Raw genomic sequence first — 25,198 nt, forward strand, 5'->3', positions numbered from 1 at the left:
GCTGAGCCATCTCACCAGCCCCCTAAAATATTTCTAAATGAATCAAAGCACAACTCAGGTCAGGTGAGGCATAAGTAGGCTCAGGACAGCAATGCCTTGAGCACAAATGAGTAATTGGGAAGACATGAAAGAAAAATTCCTTTGTCTCTACCCATAGCCTAGGCTCTCTTTCTTTCTAGTTATAGCAGATAAAGGGAAATTTATGACATCATGCAAATCATTAAAAATTAAAATAAGAAATTAAATATTTTAGTACAATAAACAAAATCATACTATTATCAGATGTTTCCATATAAAGAGTTGTTGCCTTATTAGCCAGGAGTAGTGGTGCATGCCTTTACCATACTGGGTGGGGTTGGGGGCAGATATCTGTTCAGTGAGAGGCTAGCCTGGTTTACATAGTAAGTTCCAGGACAGCCAGGGCTATGTAGAGAGACCCTGTCTCCAAAAAGAAAAACAAGAGTTGTTTTATTCTGTTACATTAATAAAATTTTATGTCATAGGATCTGAGCTTTAGAACAGTAAAGCTGTAACCTAGGCAGTGGGAACCCCTTCAAAGATAGGGGTGGGTGGTCATAGAATTAAGATCCTCAGCATGAAAGAGGTGTAAGGTAAACGAACCCCAGTACATAGGTTAAAATGCTGAAGCTTTCCCAACAGGAATGGAACTCTGAGGCAAGCAAAACTGACCGACCTTACAAAGACAGCACAGTCTACCAGTTTATAGACATGGAATTTGAGATGATTCAGAAGAAAGACTTGCAGATTAGATTGTCAGCAAAGTAAATTACATCTATCACATGCCAGACACCATTTCAGAAACTGGATTTAATACAGTAAATGAAACAGAAAAACCCTGTTCTTTATGGAGCTAAAGGGAAGAGAGATCAAAATACACAAAATCAATAAACAAATAAAATAACGGAACTGATTATATTCCATAAAAAGAAAAAGAAACCACAATAGAAAGAAATGATGATCACAAAATATGTAATTACTGGGATAACAGTGAGGAAGGACACTGTGTGCTTTGGTAGGAAGTGAACTTGCCAGTTTCTTATGCCCTGTTTCTCTCCTAGTTCTCCTGAATCCTGAGCACTCAAATAGTTTTGAAGTGGATATAGAACAATCTAAGGCAAAACTGTGAGGTTAGGCTAGAAGTCTTGCTGTCAGAATGCTAGTGGGTTTTCTTATGAGTATCATGACTACTTGGAAGACTGAAAAGATTTTATTAAATAGATAATTTTTTTTTTTTTTTTTGGTTTTTCAAGACAGGGTTTCTCTGGCTGTCCTGGAACTCACTTTGTAGACCAGGCTGGCCTTGAACTCAGAAACCTGCCTGCCTCTGCCTCCCAAGTGCTGGGATTAAAGGCGTTCGCCACCACCACCCGGCTAAATAGATACTTTTTTGATGCAAAGTCTTCTGTGTTCCAGGCTGGCCTCAAACTTACGTAGCTCAGAATATTCATGAACTACTGATTCTCTTGCCTCTACCTCCCCTAGGGTTTCATGTATGCCAGGTACTCAATCAACTGAACTACAGTCTCGGCTTTTTATTAAAGCCCTTGATATGCCAGTCATGGTAGCACACGCCTTTAACCCCAGTACTTGGGAGGCAGATCTCTGTGAGTTCAAAACCAGCCTGGTCTATAGAGTTCCAGGACAGCCAGTTACATAGAGAAAAACCCTGTCTTGAAAAACCAAAAGCGCCGGGCAGTGGTGGCACACGCCTTTAATCCTAGCACTTGGGAGGCAGAGGCAGGTGGATTTCTGAGTTCGAGGCCAGCCTGGTCTACAGTGTGAGTTCCAGAACAGCTAGGACTACACTAAAAAAACCCTGTCTTGAAAAACCAAAACCAAACAAAACCAAAAGCGTGATACATGAGCGTGCGCACGCGCACACTCCCTAATAATGATTTCATAACCATCTGTGGTGGACAGTGTTTTGTGAAGTTTTGAGGGTAAACAGAACATTGCCTTGTTCATTCTTTGGTGAGCGTGAGATATAGGATGTTAGTTCTCATTACTGGCAGACTTTCCCTCATGCAGCCAAAGAAGGCAACATCTTCATCAGTGTTTTAATTTTAATGATCTCCATTAGAATTTTGGAAAATGAAAAGACATTCTGGCTAACTGTAACCCTAATGAACTTGAGCAGAGTGGATATGTACTAACACAATGAAAAAAAATTAGGCTGGAAGTAAAAGGTTTATAGTGTGAAACATTAAGCAGAAATAACAAGCCTTTTACAACAGCTCTAAACAAGAACTCTCCAATTAGTAAACAGCATGGCATCTAATTGCCATTAGTGTTTCACAATCAGCACCTTATAATACAGTAGAAAACTCCAGAGAACCTGAAAGTTGTTACTTACTAAAATAATATATACTACACGACTTGCTGATCAAACAGGTTTGGGTTATTGTATAAATAAGAAAATGTCTACAGCTTTCTTTTTTTCAAACACTCAGCCCATGGTGTCTCATGCATTTGATCAGAGCACCCAGGAGGCAGAGGCAGGCAGATCTCTGAGCATTCAGGACAGCCAGGGCTACAGTTACCCTGAATCAAAAACAAAACAAAAACAAAATAAACACAAACATATACCTTGTGCAATGTTTCACATATACTTAAATCTCCATGAAAAAAATCTCTTGACTAGGGTATGGTGCACACAACTGTGATCCACACTTGGGAGGTGTAAGATCAGAAGTTTGAGGCCAGCTTGTGTTATATGATACCTTGTCTCAAAACAAGTAAACAACAAAACTACAAAACATTACTGCCACTACCACAACCACCACCACCACCAACAACCTTTTAAAAGGAGGCTGGAAAGATGGCTCTGTGGCCAAGAGCACTTTGTTGGCAGAGGACTTGGTTCAGTTCCTAGCACTCACATGGTAGCCATCTAAAACTCCAATTTCAGGAGATTGATCTAATGTTCTTTTCTGTCTTCTGTGGGCATCAGGTATCCATATAAGCAAATATCCACACACATTAAAATAGTAAGAGTTGGGCATGGTGGCAGTCACCTTTAATCCCAGCTTATCTAGGGATAAGCAAAGGAATGTAGATCTCTGAATTCAAGGCCGGCCTGGTCTGCTGTGAGTTCCAGGAAGGTAGGGTAACAAAGTGAGACTGTATCAAATAAAATAAATTTAAAAGTCATTGCAAGTAGTTTCTAAATTAAGTTTTTTCCACATTAATTTTAAGGTTTTTCTATGTAGCCCTGGATCTCACTCTGTAGACTAAGCTGGGATTAAAAGCATATACCACCACTGCTTGGCTATAGGAGCTTTAAAAAAAAAATTTTTTTTTTTTTAAAAACCTCTTTTGAGGGGCTGGAGAGATGGCTCAGCGGTTAAGAGCACTGAAGGTCCCGAGTTCAAATCCCAGCAACCACATGGTGGCTCACAACCATCCCTAATGAGATCTGATGCCCTCTTCTGGTGTGTCTGAAAACAGCTACAGTGTACTTACATATAATAAATAAATCTTATTAAAAAAAAAAAAAAAACCAACAACCCCCCCCCCACAACAACAAACCTCTTTTGAGACAGGGTCTCTCACTCTACATAGACCTGGCTGGCCTGAAACTCAATATGTAGACGAGGCATGTCTTGAACTAACAAATATCACTTGTCTCTGCACTACCCCCCACCCCTTGTAAAGTACCAGCATTAAGGTGTGTACCATCTTGTATTTATGGAGCTGGATCTTTCATTCATTAACTCAGAATCTCCAAGGATGGAGCTCAAGGGTTTGTCCTCTAGTTTCCCTGACACATCTAATTCAGCACATCTGGTAAATTTTGGAAGGCAGAATGACCAGAGCTGCAGTTCAGAGCTCTAGTTTTCTAAGACATAGATGGTGGCCACTCTCTTCACTGTCCATCACATGTCCAGGAGCACAATGAGTTGCAGGGGTGGATCTTTGTTTACTTTACTCCCATAGGGCTGGGGTGGGGCTCTGGGTTCCACTCCCGCAATCACACACAAAACTAAACCAAACCATGAGCTGGAGAGATGGCTCATCAGTTAAAAGCACTGGCTGCTCTTCAATTCAGCACCCATAAGGCAGCTCATAAGCTGTCTGTAAGTTCTGTTCCTGGGGACCCAACACCCTCATTTAGATAAACATGTAGGTAAAGCACTAATTACATAAAATAAAAATAATTTAAACAACAAAACAAATAATAAATGGTGGTAAAAATTAAACCAGGGCAATTTTAAGCCTATTTTGAAAAATACAGTAATACTAAATTTGTGTGGAATAAGACAAAGCACCACTTAACTAGAAATCTGGCATGGAAATTGACTGAGCAAGTTTTCAAGAATTAGAATATTATGTAAGATGAGGATTAAAAAGTGACACAATTAAAAAAAAAACTTCAAGTGAATTAAACATATACATCAAATGAACATATTTGAATTGTAAAATCCCTTATAGTTTACCCTACTTTTCAAAGCATCTTCTCTATATTTTCCCACTTGATCTCTTAGAAAGAGTGAAAGTTTACTATTTATGTAAATATTCCTACCATAATCACTGAAAACATGTGATCTAGATCCAAGAAGCACATTAACTTGACTGTTAAAAAAAGAGTCATTCTTCCTACAAAGAATGAATAGCTTAGACTAACATGATTACCACTTAGTTAATTCCCCTTTTACTTAGGAATTCTATTGTTTTAATTAAAGGGACACTCTGAACATGGGACACTTTCAATATGGAAGACTACACACAATAGCAAAGGGGTGCCAGCCTGTAGATGCCACTAAGCCATTCTTTCACATAAACAGTATGTATATCAATACAAGGGGAGCTTGGAATATTCAGGTGTAGGTTTTCCTACACTTGAATTTTCTTATGTTCACAGAACAAGAAGGCAAGACACATTACCGTGCACAACAGTACCAGCAACTTTCAGCCATAGCATCCAAATAGGAAGTTAGCCAGCAGACAACTTTGCAGCCAAGCAAGGTCCTAAACAAAAAGTTTCTTTTGTACAAAGAAAAATGTTTTGGTTTAAAAAAAATATTTTTAAGAAAAAGGCTGTAACTGGCAAAATGTTTTTCTCAATGCTTTGCCCCAAAGTTCAGTGTTGCAACTTCCTACTCCAGACACCCACTGCATCAGTCAGACTGAGCTCGGATGCCCCTGATGCCGCTCCACTTCTAACCCTCAATGGAGGGCAGAGCCTGTCTTTCCATCTACTTAAAAACAAACAAAAGTTTTCTAAAGAAAATATAAGTATTTTCCAGACTCCACTCTCTTTAAAGCTGAAACCAAATTTCAATTTGATTTTGTGGGGGTTTTTTTGTTGTTTTTTTAGATTTTTATTTATTTATTATATGTAAGTACACTGTAGCTGTCTTCAGACACTCCAGAAGAGGGAGTCAGATCTTGTTATGGATGGTTGTGAGCCACCATGTGGTTGCTGGGATTTGAACTCCAGACCTTTGGAAGAACAGTCGGGTGCTCTTACCCACTGAGCCATCTCACCAGCCCTTGATTTTGTGTTTAATGGAAGGCTTCTTCTCCCAATAATAGCACATTATATAACGAATAAAATAGGAATATGGTCAAAGTTCTACCTCTTTGCTCTCATGGATTTAATATCAACTTCAACATTACATCCTGTAAAAAGTTTCTAAATCCTAAATGGAGCTACTTATTTGATCATCTGTATCACAGGTGCAGCAGTTATATATGAAGGGACTTTGGAGTTTTTGGTCTATGTGACTCTGAGCCAGGCACCTCACCATTCTAAAGCCAAGTTGTTCCACTGAGCTAGTGCCTTCCTCCACCACTGGCTGTGAGAGTTAATGATCTGCATCAAGTACTAGCATGCTAAAGAGTCCCTAAAAATTATCTATATACAGTATGTCTCGTCAATGTCCTTATGAGTCTTATATCGGAAGACACCATCAAAAGTCATTCAATTCTGAAACACTTAGGAAGTGTTTAGTTCTCCTTGATGGAAAATGGAACCCAGAGGCAGGGCCTACTCCCAAGCACAAGTTAACTAAGGATTGGTATATTTACATATTAAAAAAATTGACTTCCTAGCTTATATAACCTATCTGTTATAGAAATAAGCTAATAAATATAATTTATTTTGTAAAAACATGAGTTTTACTCAATCCAAATTAATGACATCTTCCTTCCCTTCTCCTTCCTTCCTTCCTTCCTTCCTTCCTTCCTTCCTTCCTTCCTTCCTTCCTTCCTTCCTTGATACATGCATTATCTCCCTGAAACCTGATAATGGTAAATAATCTATATTTCAGCATTTTTTGGTTTTTTGAGACAGGGTTTCTCTGTGTAGCCTTGGCTGTCCTGGAACTCACTCTGTAGACCAGGCTGGCCTCGAACTCAAAAATCCGCCTGCCTCTGCCTCCCTAGTGCTGGGATTAAAGGCGTGTGCCACCACGCCCAGCTGAGCCTGGTGTTTCTGCATGACAAGGTAAAATCTTAACCACTGAGTTATAGTCCCAGCCCACAAATCATTTTTAAATCTAAAAATGTTCTAATTAATGACTGCTATGTATTGTATGATATAGCTTAGATAGATAAAAAGTAGCATGTTTGCAACAAGACTAAAGGGTTAAGGGATACAGAAGAGATTAGTTGGGTTAGTAATAGGGATTCAAGTTTCCAGCTAGAGGCAACATCCAGAAAGGCTTCTGTGAAATCTGACTGCTTCTAGTCACAGGGCTTTTAATTGTTAACCAAATATAACCAAATATACTTATTTGTAAAGGCAGTCTAGAAACTTCCTTTATTGGCTACCCTAAAGTACAATTAATCATCTGCCAATCTCTTCACGCAGTGAATGAGCTGACTTCCAGACTAGCAGAGCTCCCCTAAACTGACTTTTAAACCCTGTTTTTGCTGTTGTTGTTGTTGTTTGCAAGGGAAATGCTGCTAAAGAGGCTGGGATACAGCACTGCCTTTACAAAAGAATGCTCTGAATCTGCATGCATCAAAATAAAATGCTTTGGTAAGCAAAAAGTAAGAATGATCAACATGCTCCTATGAAGACTAGAATGTACTATAAAACTGAAGCTACTTAAAAGAGAGGTTTTGATCCCCTTTCCTTATCTTTGTTCTACTGAGGTGCATGTGTGCTGTTTGCAAGCAGGGGCTAAGAGAGCTATTTCAGTATGACACTGTGTTTCTAACACTGTTTATTAGGAACTGCCTTGAGTTACATTACTCACTGTCTAGGGCCTCAACTATTCCCTTTCTGTGTGAAAAGTGACTCAAATGTAGGGTGTATTTTTCAAAATCTGAAATATTTGCAACCAAAGGAAAAATTATTTATTTATAATACGTTATTTTTCTTCTGGATTAGAATAAACTCAATATCTATTTGTTTAAATTATCAACTAACAAGTGGGAAATAGCTTAAAAATAGCCATCTGGTTAGATTTAAAATTATCAGAATATAACTACTTTTATATATGTGAATTACTTGTGAGCTCACAAAGCTTCTATCTTTGAAAGTAAACACTTAAAGACACTTGGCTCGTAAGATAGCAGAATTATGATTCTGCTATCTTATTAATCTTAAAATCATACAATTAAGGATATTATAGTGGAGTTAGGGATGCTAAGTTATCAGTCTGAATGAAACCATTTCATTAAGTTTTCATCCTTTCTTTTTATAATTTTAAAAAGATTTCTATTTATTTTGTGGGTACAAGTTTTACATGCTAAGTGCACTTTGTACCTAAGGGGACAGAAATTGTCCCTGGATCCCCTCAAACTAGATTTATAGTTATAAGTTGTCACATGGGTACTGGGAACTGAACCCTGCTCCTCTGCAAGGACAGCTAGTACTCTTAACCACTGAGCCATCTCTCTTCAAACCTTAACTTTTAATTTTTGCATTGTTGGATATCTAACTCAGGGCCTCATGTATACTAGGCAAGTGCTCTAACTTGAACTACATCCTCAGTACTGTGTTTTTATTATTATAAGGTCAAAGTCTGTCTTATGAACCAGCATCCAAGCTGCAGAAAATCCCAGCTAGAACAATGAATATTTTTCATAGAACTTTTAAGATCTATCTAGTGACTTTAATTATATATGATCCCCACAATGCTTAGGTGATGCTGGGACTAAATCCAAGGATTTGTGCATGGAAGGCAAGTGTTCTATTATTGAGCTATTACAGTCTAATCATTTCATCTTTAAAAAGTAAGTTTCCCATTGACCTGTATTTGAGTTTAGTACCACAGTACAAATAGAATGCATTTTACTAGCACATTATAATCATCAAAGCATACATCATGCTTTCAAATTTTTGGCAAAAGCTGTTATATTAACTTAAGATATCTTTCCTATTGGTTGGCATCGTGTGTGTGTGTGTTTGTGTGTGTGTGTGAGAGAGAGAGAGAGAGACAGAGACAGAGACAGAGAGAGACTGAGTGCTTCTTGCTATGCAATTCTGGCTGGCTTGGAATACACAGGTGATCTTCCTGCTTCTGCTTTCAGAGTGGATTTTTTTTTTTTTCAAAGTCACTGCTTAATCTCTAGGATAAGAAGCCTTAATTGATATAAGTCAACTGACTTGTTCAATATTTCCAAGCATCTGAAAACAGCCTAGTTGTTGGGATAAATTTCAAACAGATTTACATTTAAACCTTGTAGCTAGGCTGATATTTTGTAGGTCAGTGGAAGCAGAATTTATTTTATTTCAAATAAATTCAAATTAATAAGTTAAGTGCATGCTGGGATTGAAAAGTCCCAAATGCTACATGCAAACTTTTAATATTTTAAAGATTTATTTTATTTTTAATTGCATGTGTGTGTGTATGTATCTATGTTTAGAATTCAGTGCCTGTAGAGGCCTAAAAGGGGCACTGATCCATGAAGCTAGAAATACAGTAAGTTATCTAACTTAAGAGCTGGTAATTAAACTAAGGCCTCTAGAAAAGCAACAAGAGCTCTAAATTGTTGCACTACCATTCCCAATACACTTTAGACTGTGTGTGTGAGAGAATTCATGGATGGAGATCAGAGGACGACCTATGCAAGTTGATTCTCTCCTTCTACCATGTGGTTCTAAGGACTGAACTCAGCTTATTAGGCTAGGTGGCAGGCACCTTAACCTGAGGAGGTATCTCACTGGCCAAGTATTTAATTTTTAAGAAATAATCAATGCTACATTTAAAACTTCAGTATAAATGGTTCACTCAGCATCATTCAAGTATATTAATCTTTACAGGGAACTACTGGCAACTCTTAAGTAGAGAAAGGATGGACTAGTAGTTTTCATTTGAAAAAATGGGGGGGCAATAAAAGATTTCCACCTCATCCTCAGTTACAGCCTCTTTTTTAACATTTTTCTTTTTATTAATGTGCAAAAAAAGTTATAGACTTGCCTTGTGAGGTCGAAAATATAGATACAGGCTGAGAGGAAGAGGAAGAAACAAAGGAATCTGAAAGAAAATATACAGAATGAGAATTTGACAAGCCCATACAGGAATCTTCATTTTAACTTTCTTTTTCTGGAGGGTCAAACATTATCATTTTTACTGGGCTTACTGGCCAAGGAAGACTCAAATTTTATTCTAGTGACTGTTTTCACTCACCTGCCAGTGACACCTCATTTCACTCCCAGGATGCATTTCTACAAGTTCACCAAGTCAATTTCTTTAGACAAGCATTATCACCTTCAGGAGGAAAGAGGAAGCCCTACCATTTCACAACAGCAACAACATCAAGAACAGATACTTCTCTGCTGCCCTCTGGCAAAGCGGTTTCTAAGTACTAGTTGCCACTTGCTTTTTTTCCAACTACATCTAGAAGCATTAAGTCATTAAGATTAGCACTTAAAAATATTTAATTGGCAAAAACCTGACCCTCAATACTTAAAAACAGAACAAAACAAAACAAAACAACAACAAAAACAAAACACCACAATTCACTGGTTAAATAGGGCTAAGAAATCTTTCAGCTTTGAAAATCATACTCCTCCATACTCTTTTTTAATCTGCTCCATAAACATACTCTTTAACTAAGTAGTTAATGCTTCCAGGAATTCATCCTACAAAGTACATATGTATACAGGGACATTCAGTAAGGGCACTGGTTTTAAGCAGAAATAATGTAAATGACTACCAATAAATGACTAGTTAAAAACAACATCTAAACAATTAACTTGGTGCTCTGGAAAAGAGTGAAGTACAAGATTTATGTGGAGATGCCTGCTCAGGAGCACAGGATTCTAAGGTGGAGATCATCTAATAGCCTGGGATACATGAGGTTCTGGCACCTCTGTCTCTGTCTCTCTCACACACAAACCACGAATGATGGAACATACTTTTGAATCCCAGTGCTCAAGAGGCAGAGGCAAAGGCAGGCATATCTTTGTGAGTTCAGGTTAGTCTGATCTACATAGAGTTCCAGGCCGTTGGAGTTACATGAGACCCCATTTTAAAAAAAGAAAAAAAAGTGCCAGATGGAGAGGAGAAGTTGTTGTCTGGGATAGAAGGAATATTTTGCTTTTGGTACTTAAATCTCGCTGGATGGTGGTGGCACACACTAATACACCAATCTCAGCACAGTGGAGGCAGAGGCAGTCCATCTGAGTTTGGGGCCAGCCTGGTCTACAAAGCAAGGTTCAGGACAGCCAAAGGTACACAGAGAAACCTTGTCTCAAAAAAAAAAAAAAAAAAAAAAGAGAGAGAGAGAGAGAGAGAGAGAGAGAGAGAGAGATAGCAAAACTGCTCAGCAGTAAAGGAGCTTGACAGTCCAAATTTAACATTAGAGCTCACATGATACTAGATAACTGTTGTCCTCTGATTTCCATATGCTCTGGGACATGCACGCACCCATATAAATACAGACATACACACAAAACACTCCCTGCAGATGTACTAAATATACAAAATATTATGCATGAATTCTTTTTTCTTTCAATTATAAAAAAGTTTTTGCAAATATTAAAGTCATACTTAAAAACAGAAGACTGCTTTAAATAACTAAGCCATAGCAGTACCTGTAAGTTTTAATCTAGGAAAATTATTTTGTAACAAATATAGAGCGCATTAAAATCAAGCCAGAATTTGGTGGGGACCAGATAGTTACTCATTAATTCAAGACCAGAAATTTGAAATTCATTTCCAATTGCTTTAAGATAAATTATCACATACATTCTCTTTTTAAATAACTTACTGTTACTTTAAATAATGTATATCTATATATGGGTATGTACACATGAATTCAGGAGCCTGCAGAGTCTAGAAGAGGCCATTAGATTCCCTAGCAATTGTGAGCCACCTAGTGTGGGGTGCTGGGAACCAACTCTGCAAGGGTAAAATGTACTTTTTCAAGGCTCTCTCCTCTTTTTAGAGGAAAATGTTTACTATCTCTTGTTCAATGTTTCCAAATGGGTCCATTTCTATATGCAATTACTGTTAACATTAGATTTTTCAACTGAACAGTTTAAATCTAAACAAACAGCCAGTTGTGTTGGAATACACTTATAATTCCAGAATTCTGAAGGCTGAGGTAGGAGATTGTGGGCTTAAGGACAGCCTGGATTTCTTGAAGAATACCCCAAACCAAAAATAAATGTGATAGACCTGGCAGAGGGGTGGGGGGTAGGTACCGTCTTTAAGCTTTAAGTAAGCCATATGCAAAAAATAAAAAAAAAGCCTATGAACCTGGAAGTTGTATGCCGGTTCATTTCTATTATAACCCCCACCCAGTGGAAAATTCCACCCTGCCAATTTGTATGGATAACATCTGTTCTGATAGAGAACAGAGATAACCAGCAGTTTGCAACAATATTGCAAGAGGTTTCTAACTTACAAAATCGCATTATATTCCTATTCAAATCTATCCTACAGGTAAGTGAACTTGAGAAACAACCTTAATCCTTGAATACTAATGGGATAACTTTCTGTAATAGCCAGTCAAAGCTAAAAATAATTACAGTAGCTAGTCTAAAGCAGTTAGAGACATTGAACTTGCATAGTGTGAGTTGTTGGAATGCAGCAGGGACAGCCACTAGGGTAAATAAAATCACTCCAGAAGAGACTTTACAGTATTATGTGAAACAAGGCCAGGGGAGGGAAGGAACTGAACAGATTCCAAATGCCTTTAAATATTTAAATGATACCTTGTACATAAAGCAATCACTGAAGGGTAGGACACTGTCACATACGTATGTATTTGGAGACAGGGTCTCACTATACATCTTCTGAGAGTGTTGGAATCCCAACCATGTGCACTATACCCAATTTTCACACATGTTTTAAAAAGAACTCAGATCTCTACTAAATTGGAAATCTCCTGCATAAGTCAGACACAATATAGTACATACCTATAATTCCAGTACCAAACAAAACAAAACAATCACTACTTTAGCAAGTCAGAATGAGGACAACTTGGAATCTCCTGATTGGATGCTAGAAACTAGAGGAAATAATAAAGATAATGGAGGAAATGATAATGGTACACACCTGTAATGCTGGCACTTGGAAAGCAGAAATAGGAAAATCACTGTTAAGTTTGAGGCCAACCAGGATGACACAATGTGACCTTGTTTAGAAAGAGAAGGGGGAAAAATAAAAAGGAAAGGAAGGAAAGGAGGAAAAGAAAAAAACCTGAAGGACTCAATGCCATTAATGAACACAAGGGATAGTTTATACTCTGTCTCTTTCAAGGTTTAGAACAGGTTCTCACTGTGTATCTCAGGTTAGCCTGGGACTTGGTTTAGTTTGGAAATCAGTATGTTAAGGCTAGATTCAAACTAGTAATCCTCCTGACAGCCTTTCACGTGCTGGGATTATAGGCATGCATCACAACTACTGGTTTATATGGTGTTGCGGACTGAACACAGACAGGGTTTTGTGCATCCTAGCCAAGCATTTTACCAACTGAGCTACATTCCCAGATCCAATGCCCTTTCACCAGCCTAAAAGACATGCAGGGTATCATCACATATTACTGTTATCACTCCTTTAACTCGCAGAAGATGACAGCTTCTCTGACTTTTCTGGCTTTATGATCTTGAATGTATGTGTGTCTGTGGTGTTGGTATGTGTAAGTATGCAAATTCGAGGTATACCTGCCCACCGAAGGCTGTGGGGCCAGAAGCAGACATCAGGTATCTTCCTTCGTTCTCCACTATTTTTCCTCCAAGGAACCCCAGAGTTACACCATCAGGAAGGTTGAGAACTGCTGTTTTAAGCCATCTCACCAGTCCAGGTTTTTCTTAAACAATGTATTACTTATCAGGTGTAATAAGCATTCTTTTAATCTTAACATTCAGGAAGCAGAGAAAGGTGGAACTCTGTAAATCTGAGGCCAGCCTAGTCTTCAAAGAGTTTTAGGAAAACGAAAACAAAATACAACTCCCTCAATATGTATGCATATATATTACATACATGTATATAAATGTGTGCATGTATGACATATATATATATATATATATTTTACTTATTTACTGAGTTTGGTCTTTTATTATCTATTGTAATGCTAAGTGCAGGCCCCCAAGACTTGGTTGTCCCAGAGATGTGAGTCTACATGTAGACCATTGCCCTAAGTTATTTCTGATTGGTAAATAAAGATGCCAACAGCCAATAGCTGGGCAAAAGAGACATAGGTAGGGCTTAGGTTTCTCAGGCTTGGGTTTGGAAGAGGAAAAAGAAAGAAAGGAAGAAAGAAAGAAAGGAAAGGAAAGTGCAGGAGAAAGAAGAAGTTGCTATGGGTTACGAGTCAAGAGAACATAGCCTTGAGGGCTGACCAATTGATGTTAAGAGCAGCACAAATGAAGTAATAGTAAATAGTAATAATTTAGGATTATCAATAGGAAAGTAGATTCTAATAATATAGAGAGCAGGTATCTGCTCATTTGTTGTGCTGCTTAAGGCTTATTGTAAATATAAAGGTTGTGTGTTATTTTTATCTGGGAACTAAATGAAACCCCAGGTCAAGATTAGTTAATTTCCACAACATATTGGCGCCCAATGTGGGTGTAGGGGTTTATGTGTGCCAGGCACTTAAGTCACTTCCTTCTTTCTACTATGTGAGTACCAGGTATGGAACTCAAATCATCAAGCTTTGTGGCAAGCACTTTTACTGATCCATTTTGCCAACAGGTTGACCTTTTTATCTATTTATCTATAGCTAACACTGACTATTGTATTGTTTGTTTGCTTGGTTGGGTGACTGGAGTGTTTTTAGTACAAGATGCTTCAAATTCTAATCATAGAGGCAGTATATATATTTATGTGAAAGAGATCTGAGCCTTAAATTCCTTAATTCTAGTCAGTCTACTAACTGGACTATTGCTAACTTTGTGGCGTGACTAAATTTCTCTGAGCCTGTTTCTCCACCTAGGGTGTGTTCTTAGCTCACAGATAAACAATACAAGTCTTCCTTCTATTGACTATAGCCTCCAAAGGAATAGCCTATGTTGTATCTGTCTTCCTAACTCCCAAAGTCCCTTACAAAGAGCCTTAATATGCTCAGCTGTTTAATTATTATATGTGAGCATGACTTAAACCAGTAGGCAAATATTAATGTATCAAAATTATTAGCCAGCCCGGGTTGCCACACACCTGTAATCCCAGCTGCTTGAGGAGTGAAGGTTTGAGAACAGCCTCTGCCACAAGTGAGTTCAAAAACAGCCTGGGTAATTTGGTGAGACCTTGACTAAAAATAAGATGTACAAAACCAATGCCCATTGTTGAAAAACTTTGCCATAACAGAACAAAAAGGTTATGTATTAATTTTGCTTAAGAGGTTTTCCAGAATACCCTTCCATGTATCCTGAAGGACAAGCTGCTAATGATGAATGCCAAGAACCCACATGTATCTCTCCTGGTTATGTTATAAAGATGTTTTTACAGGAAGTAGTAAGTCAGTTGATTTCAGAAAAGAGTTAAGAATATTCTTTGAAATTAAAAACAAAAACATAAATCACCAACAAAAACTCCTATCAAAATGGTCCACCTGCTAATGATTAACCTTCCCTGAGTGAAAAATCTTACATAGCAATTAAAGTTCTCTGAGCCAGGTGTGGCACATGCCTTTAATCCCAGCACTTGGGAGGCAGAAGCAGGTGGATATCTATAAGCTCAAGGCCAGCCTGGTATACACAGAGAGTTCACAACAGCCAGGACTACATAGTGAGGAAGAAGCAGAAGCAGCAGTGGAAGCAGCAACAGCAGCAGCAGCAACAGTGGCTCTCCCTGGAGCTGCAATAGGAGAGCCATTGTCTTCCATAAGTTACAGATACACAGTAAAAAAACTTTCCATGATGCAATCAGAAGCAATAGTGTTATAACTTAAGCAGAGTTAGCATGTTCATGTCTTTCAAAACATCTACAATAAGCCATAATTGAAACAACTGTAGAATTATACTCAGTAACTGTTAGGCAATTTTTTTTGTTTTGTTTTGTTTTGTTTTCGAGACAGGGTTTCTCTGTGTAGCCCTGGCTGTCCTGGAACTCACTTTGTAGACCAGGCCGGCCTCGAACTCAGAAATCCACCTGCCTCTGCCTCCCGAGTGCTGGGATTAAAGGCATGCACCACCACGCCCAGCTCTGTTAGGCAATTTTTAAGGCAACATCCTTTTTTTTCTTGAAACAAGATCTCAGTATATAGCCCCAGTTGGCCTTTTACTCAACCTTTACCTCCAAGTATTGGGATTAAAGATGTGTGCCACCTCCACTAGCCAGAAAGGTTTTGTTTTTTTGTTTTTTAAAGAAAACATAACACTTATTTGGAGACAATGTAATTCTGCCAAGAACTAGGAAATGCTCATTCTAGGACTATCACTACTTTAAGAGAAGTGTCTTTCAAGAGAAATAATGCTTGGCTCAAACAGAACTGATAAACTTAATTTCCTCTTTCCTCTAACGACATGTCACTAATTCATTCATTACCAAATTTCACCTTACAAGTACTTTTAACAGTCACCTGAGTAGAATAAGTGACTGACAATTTCCGCACAGAAGAATTTAATAGAGCAACATTATTCCTGCTACTATTTTCAGACCATCTTTAAAATACTAAAAGGCAAAAAGGGTTCAACACAAAAGCAGTGCAAGAATAAATGAACAGCAACAAAATAAAAACACTAGAATTCTTACGTTAAACTATGTAAATAATCACCTGGTGACTTCAAGTTAGTTGGATAAGGTGCATCCACAAATAAAATCAAGTCGCAGGGCAGTGCTGGCTCATGCCTTTAATTCCAGCACTTGGGCAGCAGAGGTAGGTGAATTTGAGTTCTAGGGACAGACTAGTCTAAAGAGCAAGTTCTAGGCCAGCCAGGGCTACAAGGAAACCCTGTCTTGAAAAAAAAAAAAAAAAAAAAAAAAAACCAAATTGAATAAGTAGGTGTTTCTCTTAAACACATCTGCTGTGGCAAACATTTTATAATGTATCATAACTACATTTACTATGGCCAGAAGGGTATAAAAAATACTTAAAACATACTAATGTTATGCCAAGCCACCTAGGAAACAAGTTGCCCCCCTCCTTACTTTTTCTGTTTTTGAGATAGGGTTTCTCAATATAGCTTTGGCAGGCTAGAACCTGATATATTGATCAGGTAAACCTTGAATTCACAGAAAATTGCCTGACTCTAAGTGCTGGGATTAACAATGAGCACTACCAAGCCTAGAATTATTAAAGCATTTTTTTTTTTTTTAAATGGATAGATGTCTGGAGAGATGGTTCAGCAGTAAGAGGATACAGCTTTTGCAGAAGACTGGGGTTCAGTTCCCAGAACTCATACTGGATGGTTCACAACCACCTGTAATTTTAGTTCCAGGGGGAATCTGACACCCCTGGCTTCTCTAGGAACCTGCATTGTATATACACATACCTATACACATAATTTAAAATTTAAAATAAGTATTTAAAAGAGTGGCTGGGAATACATAGCTCATTGGTGAACTTCATGTCAACCATATAGGCCAGGCCCTGCATTCACACCTCAGTACTAGTGGAAAAAACAATACCACCAATTTTCTTTTATTGTTAAGGAAGAGTAGGATTTTTCACTTTTTTTTTTTTTAAAGATTTATTTATTTATTATATGTAAATACACTGTAGCTGTCTTCAGACACACCAGAAGAGGGCATCAGATCTCATTTCAGATGGCTGTGAGCCACCATGTGGTGCTGGGATTTGAACTCAAGACCTCCAGAAGAGTAGTCAGTGCTCTTAACCGCTGAGCCATCTCTCCAGCCCCTGGATTTTTCACTTGTAATTCAATTACTATTCAATGTGCAGATAATTTGTAACTGTTAGATGCACCAAGTATTGGGTATTGTTAATAAATATTTTGAACTAGTTTGAAGTAGTTTGCTCTCAAGGACACAAAGCAAAATCATCTAGTTCATACAGATGATGTGTACTTTAGCCCTACATTAATCACTATTACTTGCTAACATTCACTATAAGCAAAGTATGTGCTGTGTGCTTAATTTTCATACCAAATATTACTATCATTTTTATGAAGTAGAAAATGAGGCACAGAATTTGTACAACAGCAATTATTAAAGAGATAAACCCAAGGACTGAAATGAAAGTATCTTTCAGTGGTTAAGAACACTGGCAGCTCTTCAAGAGGGCCTAGGTTCAATTCCCAGAACCAACATAACAGCTCACAACTATCTGTAATTCCAGTTTCAAGGGATGAAACACATTTTACAGACATACATGCAGGCAAAACCCCAATGCACTTAAAATAACTATTGAAGAGAGAGAAAGAGAGAAACCCAAAAGGCACATGCCTTTAATCCCAGCACTCCAGAGGCAGAGATAAGAGGATCTCTGTAAATTCAAGGCTGGTCTGATCTATATAGTGAGTTCCAGGCCAGCCAAGGCTAAACAGTGAAGCCCCGTCTTTTTTTCTTTTTCAGATTTATGTATTATATATGCAGTGGCCTGCCTGTATGTATGCCTGCAGGCTAGAAGACGGCTTTTTCACCAGATTTCATTTCAGATAGTTGCTGGGAATTGAACTCAGGACCTCTGGAAAAGCAGCCATTGCTCTCAACCTGAGCCATCTCTCCAGTTCCAAGCCCCCTGTCTTAAACAAATAAAATTTAATACATTAATTAAAAAGGGATAAGCCAGAATTGAAATCAGGTCATTTATGGTGCTCATGTTTGTTGGTAAATGTATGATGCTACCATGGATATAGTCAGGAACGAATGTAATACTGACATTAATAAAAACAAGTGGTAGAGCCGGGCGGTGGTGGCGCACGCCTTTAATCCCAGCACTTGGGAGGCAGAGGTAGGTGGATTTCTGAGTTCGAGGCCAGCCTGGTCTACAAAGTGAGTTCGTTCTAGGACAGCCAGGACTACACAGAGAAACCCTGTCTCGAAAAACCAAAACAACAAACAAACAAACAAACAAACAAAAAACCAAAAAACAAGTGGTAGGATCCTTGTAATTTAAGGGTTAATATGGTAAATCCAAATTACATAGTTAATGTTTGACTGTTAGAACAAAGCATGAAATGATGCCATGAATAGAACACAGAACTAAGTTTAGAGAGACACAAAAGAAATAGTTCTCATGTCTCTAGCTTGTGTCTCTAGCTGCATATGTAGCAGAAGATGACCTAACTGGCCATCATTGGGAAGAGAGGCCCCTTGGTCTTGCAAACGTTATATGACCCAGCACAGGGGAAGGCCAGGGCCAAGTAGTGGGAGTGGGTGGGTAGGGGAGCAGGGGTGGGGGGAGGGTATGGGGAACTTTCAGGATAGCATTTGAAATGTAAATAAAGGAAAAAAAAAAAAGAAAAAGAAATAGTTACAGCAAAATATTTTTCAATTGCCCATGCTATTGTTTGATCAAGTATCATGAAGTAAAATGTATCTTTATTTTGACATTATGATTTTCATAAAAGTAGTTAGTCTTTGGCAAATTGTGAAATTTCAATGTTATAAATATTAAAACCATATTTAAAATACAAACATAGTGCTGAAGAGAAAGGCCATCAATTAACAGCACTGGATGCCTTCCCAGAGGCCTGGGTTCAGTCCTGGCACCTACATGGTGGTTCATAATTGTCTGTGAGCCCAGTCCCTGACCATCAGCAACCTGATGTGTGGCCTGTAAGGACACTAGACACACATGTGGTACAAACAAACACACACACACACACACACACTCAAGCAAAACAACCATAAACATGAAATAAAATAAATTCAGACAAAATAGATATAGGGTAATTCTCACTCCGTAAAGAATATTACATATTTCTGCCTTTTTTTTTTTTTTTTTTTTTTAACCTCACCCTCAAATGTCTGCCTCTGAAACTCTCAATCTCCTTCAAAGGAAGAAATCTAGGAAAGCAGCCTGGCCCTCACCTTCTCTAAGTACCTCAGTTTACGACTGCTTTAATACCTGCCATACCGGGCCAGAGCGTGCCGTTACTTGTTTCTAAAAAAAAAAAAAAAATCACTATTTCTAAACTTACTGGACAGGTCAGTCCAAATTGAACTTAGTAAAAGAACACCAAGTCAGACTGACAGCAATGTTTGCATGTTTTTCCTACAACCACAGCTCATATGATCTGCTGATTAGCATTTCCACGTAATCAGGACCTGACAACCACAGCAGAATTTTTAGGAATCATTTAAAATGTGTTAATTTTTAGAATAATAAACTACATCTTATTTTCATCTTGCCAAACCTTGAAGCATTTTCTCTGAGAGAGGGAAGCATGGAAGAGACTACAGTAAAGTGGTGACTTCAGTGCAGTATTTTTGTGTTTTGAGACAGGGCTTCTCAGTGCAGTCTACCCAGACTGGTGAACCTTCTGTCTCAGCGTCAGAAACACAGAGGTGATAGGTGCACACCCAGGCTCACCGGGACACATTTATAAAGAAAGACTCTTTGTTTTCTGTTGTTGCTTTTTGGAGACAGTGCCTCATTATGAAGCCTTGACTGGTCTGAAGCTTTCTATATAGAACAGGCTGGCCTCTTAACTAAGAGATCCATCTGCCTCTGCATCCTGAGTGCTGAGGTTGAAGATAGATGCTACCACACTCAGCTGTTTTAAAAATGATCTGTTTGTTTGTTTGAGACAGGGTTTCTCTGTGTAGCCATGGATGTCCTGGAACTTACTCTGTGACCAGGCTGGCCTCCAACTCAGAGTTCTACCTGCCTCTGCCTTATCAACACTGCCCAACTTTTAAAATAATTTTTTTTTTTTAGTTTAGAATATAAATGTATATCACTAAGACATGGTCATAGAGGACTTTTTTTTTTTTTTAAAAAAAACTAAGTGGGAGGCAGAGAGTTATGCTTATTATGGAGGTCAGAACAATGGTGGGAGTCAATTTTCTTCTTTTATCATGTGGGTCCAAGGGTTCTAACTCAGGTTGTTAGGCTTAACTGCAAGTCCTACCCACTGGGCCATCTTGCTAGCCCCATACGACAGACTTTTATATTCAAGTAGTTACTTGACCAACAAGAATCCACTGGGGCTACTGAACTATTACTACTTTCTGATATCAGTTAATTAACAATGAACAGTAGTTTATGATAGGACATTTAGTGTGTATTTCAGGTATTCCTTTTCAGTTTGTAAACCTGATGAGTCATTCAACAGAAACCCATTGAGTACTTCTGTAGTTACAGATAGACACTGTTTCAAGTGCCAATAGTGGGCTAGGGATGTGTCTCAGAGGTTTACCTAGCAGCAAAATGGCCCTAGGTTCCATCTATAACACTGTAAGACAAAGAAAACAAAACAAAAACAAAACCCTCAGTGAGTCAATAGTGACAAAATGTCTACAGTTGATGTCACAGAAAAGATTAAGAAAAATGGGTCATACTAGGCGATTTATACTGTTAGGAAAGTGCAAGGCAAACATATCTATGCAGAATACTATATTAAGATATAAATTTCTCTATTGGCAAAATGCATTTTAGAATCTTTCCCACTATCAAAAAGGGGTATTTTAAAAGGCAGTGGTGGTGGCAGTGGTGGCACACACCTTTAATCCCAGCACTCAGAAGGCACAGACAGGTGGATCTGAGTTCCAGACTAGCCAAGTCTACAGAGCCAGTTTCAGGTCAGCCAGGGCTACACAGGGCTATCTCTTTGTGTTTTGGCTTTGTGTGTCTGTCTGTCTGTCTCTCTCAAAAAATCAAAACAAAAAAGAAACAAAGAGTTATGTTAAAAACAACAATAACTACAACAGTCACCCAAGCAAGGTAGATTGGCATACTGGCTCACACCTATTATTATCTCAGGATTTGAGATGATGAGAGGAGAAATTTCAAAGCCTGCTAGGATATGTAATGAATTCCAGAAGAAGACTCTATTAAAAAAAAACACAGGGAAATGGCAATAATAAAACTGTGACTATGTGGCATGTGACATGAGCGAATGATACCAGAAACACAAGCTAAACAAAAATATTGCATGTTAATATATCAGTACTGCTAATATAAAATTCACAGGGTGGCAGTACATACTTGCATTCCTCTGGTGCACCAAGGGAGCTGATCCCTCTATGACAGTGCATTAAAAGAATAAAAATGTTGATTCTTGATGGGTGTGGTGGCATGCACCTGTAGTTCCCATGGAGACTGAGGCAGAATCATCTTGCATTCAAGGCTAGCCTGGGCTACTTTGTATTAAAATTTTTTTTCACCATTTGATCACAATCATACCTAAAAATTTAATTCCCTGAGTGCTAGCTAGACTGATTCCTCAATACTTAACATTTGATCTTCAGCACAAAAGGCCAACTTCTGAAACCTAGATTTTTATCAGAAATTTGGAAATTAGAACTAGGCCAACCAAACAGTAAGCAGTGACTAAAACCAAGTCACTAAGTTATAGAAAAGCCACTGTTTATCTGAAAATTAACCCAAAATGCAAAAATTTGGAAGAGAAATGCTGGTGGTTTAAACAGAACCAGGGTTCCAAATATGCTGCCTCATTCCCTTTATCTGCCTGCGGAAAACTTCCTCCCATACCATTTATCCAAATGGCCATTACCACACTGGAGAATTCTGCAGGGCACCAAAGCTCTTAGACAGGTGGGAGGCCAGTATTAGGAAACATAAGAGAATATATTTAATGCTAAGATCAGGAATATTGTGTTCACAATTCAAGAGTGAGCTGGAGTCAACAAAGCATTTTCTAAACCTCTTAAAATCCTTCCTTTGACAAACCGAATTTTTCGCCAAAGACTCAGTTCTTTTAAGAACCACCACCTGCCAGTGGTGCATATTTTTCCTCAAGAAGGCATCTGCACTGCAGATCTCTCTGATCTGGGGGAAGCTTGCACGTCAGCTCCCACCAGCAGGCAGACTTGTATACAAAAGAAACTAAAGGAGGCCGGCAGCATCCCGCCTAGTCTTTTCACACACATGGGAGAAGGGGGTTCCAGCAGCCCAGGCTTTGTCTGAATTCTTTTCCCTGCAGCAAGCGTTCCCTTTTGTTATGCTGCTATTGAGAATAGGCCATCGGAAACAAGAAATCAAAACATGGTGATGGCTTGGCATGACTGTATTTATTATCTTCTAGAATATAGCAACTGACTGCGTGTCCCCACCCCCACGATGCACCACCGGTGAAGAGTCGACTGTGATGCAGATGCAGTCAAGGATCCATCTTGGACTATCAGCAGCTCCCTCCCAAATCTTCCCATGCTATTCTCATCTCGCCTCATCTACCTCAGAGTCTCAGAAAAAAAAAAAAAAAATTCTGGCATTCAGTTTAGCCAAAAACAGTAATAGAACTTCCTGATCCTTCTGGCGAACAAAAAAAAATTTTTTTTTCTTTTTTTGGAAGGCTATATCACCCATTTAAGATTGTGTCAACCGGTCGGCAAACCTGCAACGCCCGCCACCTCTTCCACCACCACCCCTCTCAAAATCCTAGCGACTCCATTTCTCCTACGTCCCACCTGTCACAGTCCTCTCAAGCTCGCTAATCCTTCTGTAAGTCACCCCCAAGCCCCGACCCACCCTAGGGCTCTCGGGCCTCCAGCACTCGATCCATTGCGTGCACAGAGCCTTTCTCCGTTTTCACCCCACTGCGGTGCCCTCCCTTGCAGGGGGTCAGCGTCAACGCCCACTCTAGTTCACCACCCCGCCCCCAACCTGTTTTCTTCACACCCCGTTATTTCCTCACCTCGGTCCTTCGCTCCCCTCCCCCTTAGCCTGTTCCTCAAATGCCCGCCAAGAGGCTAAAGCCGCCCGCGGCCCGGACAGGTCGCTCGCCCCTTCCCGGAGACCCAGTAGCTCGCGCTCCCCAGGGACCGAGCCCCCCCGCGCGCCTCACCCGCACACGAGGAACCGCAGCTCTTCGCCCCCAGGGCGGGGCAGGCTCCAGGGCTCCCGCCGCCGAGAGCTGACGGCTCGGCCCCGGAGGACGACGAGGAGACTGACGGGGACTGAGTGGCCGCTGACGACTCCGCCATGGTTGCACGAGCAAGGGCGGGAGAAGGGTGAAGAGAGACGGAGGGCGGGAGAGTGGGAGGGGACACAGAATAATCCAGCAGCTGGCTCTCCGAAGTACCCGGCGTCGCCTGTTCGGAAGACTGACTCCGACAGACTGACTGACTCAGCCGTGCTCCGCAGGGAAAGGAGTACGAGCGCGCATGCGCACAAAGAGCCTGGGCGCGCGGGCGGCGGCCTCGGAGGCGCGCAGCGACGCAACGCGCAGGCGCAAGAACTGTCCCTCTGCGCTCCCGCAGGAAAGGACGCAGTGTGACTGGGCCCGCGGGTGGGGCAGGCCTCTCGGGGTGAGGGGTAGGGGGTGGGGGAACGGGGGAAAGTCTGACGTAAGGGGCGTGGCTAAGCGCTAGAACCCGCCCGCCACTGCAGCCCCTGCTACAGCTTCACAGTGCCCAGTCTCCCCACCCTCCTCTTGTTTATGTGAATGTTTTCTAGCTGGCAGATTATGTGTTCCTTTATGCCTTCATAAACTACAATTTTTTTTATTATAAATCCTAATTGATGTCTTTTCCGGATGCGTACCAGCCTGTGACTCCAAAGAGTACAATATTTAGAGACCCCCTCTGTAATGTTCTTTTTGAATTATCTGGTCGTGTCGTAATATCGCCTCACCGAGGCAGGCATGGTACAGTCCCATGTTTGATAGGTGGAGAAGGATGCTAAACAGAATGAGAAACTATTACTCATTCCAATCACATTGCAATGCAGGCACAGAATCAGTTTCATATTTTTATCTTGTTTTTCTTCCCAAAGAGGCTTCAGGTTGTCTTTTCTCTGAGTAGGTTCTGAGCTACAAAAGGCATACTTTGGAAAATAAAAAAGAAGCTGCCGAAGAAAGGAAAACCAGGAGAAAACGTCTTGGTTGGGACTGGGGGAGTGGAGTGGACATGAAATGAGGTATTAAAAATGAGGCACAGATACTCATAATACTGAATTTTATTCATGTCCTAAGATGAGTCCCCCCAAAAAGACATTTGAAACTGGACATCAATTTATGTCAAATTTCATTCTTTTCTTCTGGATTGATTTAATTCAAAGCCTCCTTACATCTGCTCAAAAAAATTTTTTTAAGTACATAATGATGATAAAGCTGTGGGATTTGATGTTGCTAAGTAGCAATCGATGACCCAAAGTGCAATTGCAGATTCAGCAAATTCTGTGAAGATGCTAACTCACAGAGGGAGCACTAGGCAAGCAAGCTGCTGCAGACGGGGAACAAGCTGTGGACCGCGTCTGTCCTAGACAGTTTTTTAAGGTCAAATAAAGCTCAGATGGCATCCGGGTTGTTGCAGTGTTCTGAAAACGGTCCAGGATATTTCCCAAAATGACTCTGGAAAATATCGTACTCTGTCACTCAACGGCAGGCATCAGTTGATAGTGCAGCAAACTGTCCCCGATGCTCTTGAGTGCCAGAGAAAGATGACAAAGGGAACTGTATGCCAGTAATCAGGAATCCAATTACTTATTTTGGTGAATGCTTAAGTATTTTTTTTCTTAAAGTCTATTTTATAGTCAGGCATGCTGGATAGTTCTATGTTACCTTGAAATCTGAGAAGAGGGAACCTCGATTAAGAAAATGACTCCATAGCTGGGCATGGTGGCGCTCACCTTTAATCCTAGCACTTGGGAGGCAGAGGTAGGCGGATTTCTGAGTTCGAGGCCAGCCTGGTCTACAGAGTGAGTTCCAGGACAGCCAGGGCTACACAGAGAAACCCTGTCT

The 25,198-nt window shown here is 39.7% G+C and overlaps 1 protein-coding gene across 4 annotated transcripts in view; it reads right to left on the reverse strand.

Annotated features, from left to right (window-relative positions):
- Rtn3 (reticulon 3) overlaps positions 1-23,640 on the reverse strand; it is a 61,713-nt gene extending 38,073 nt beyond the window's left edge. The window contains exons 1-2 of one of the 4 annotated variants that reach the window (XM_021195690.2): positions 23,303-23,640; positions 9,396-9,452 (exon numbers count right to left, since the gene is read on the reverse strand). In XM_021195690.2, coding sequence (XP_021051349.1) covers positions 9,396-9,452; positions 23,303-23,441 — 196 coding nt within the window. In that variant the 5' untranslated portion in view covers positions 23,442-23,640. The remainder of the gene's footprint in view (positions 1-9,395; positions 9,453-23,302) is intronic. The other 3 variants (XM_029539921.1, XM_029539924.1, XM_021195698.1) reach the window with 3 other exon arrangements.
- Positions 23,641-25,198: the final 1,558 nt, after the last annotated feature.

This window comes from Mus pahari, chromosome 1, assembly GCF_900095145.1.
Source record: "Mus pahari chromosome 1, PAHARI_EIJ_v1.1, whole genome shotgun sequence".
Taxonomy (NCBI): domain Eukaryota; kingdom Metazoa; phylum Chordata; class Mammalia; order Rodentia; family Muridae; genus Mus; species Mus pahari.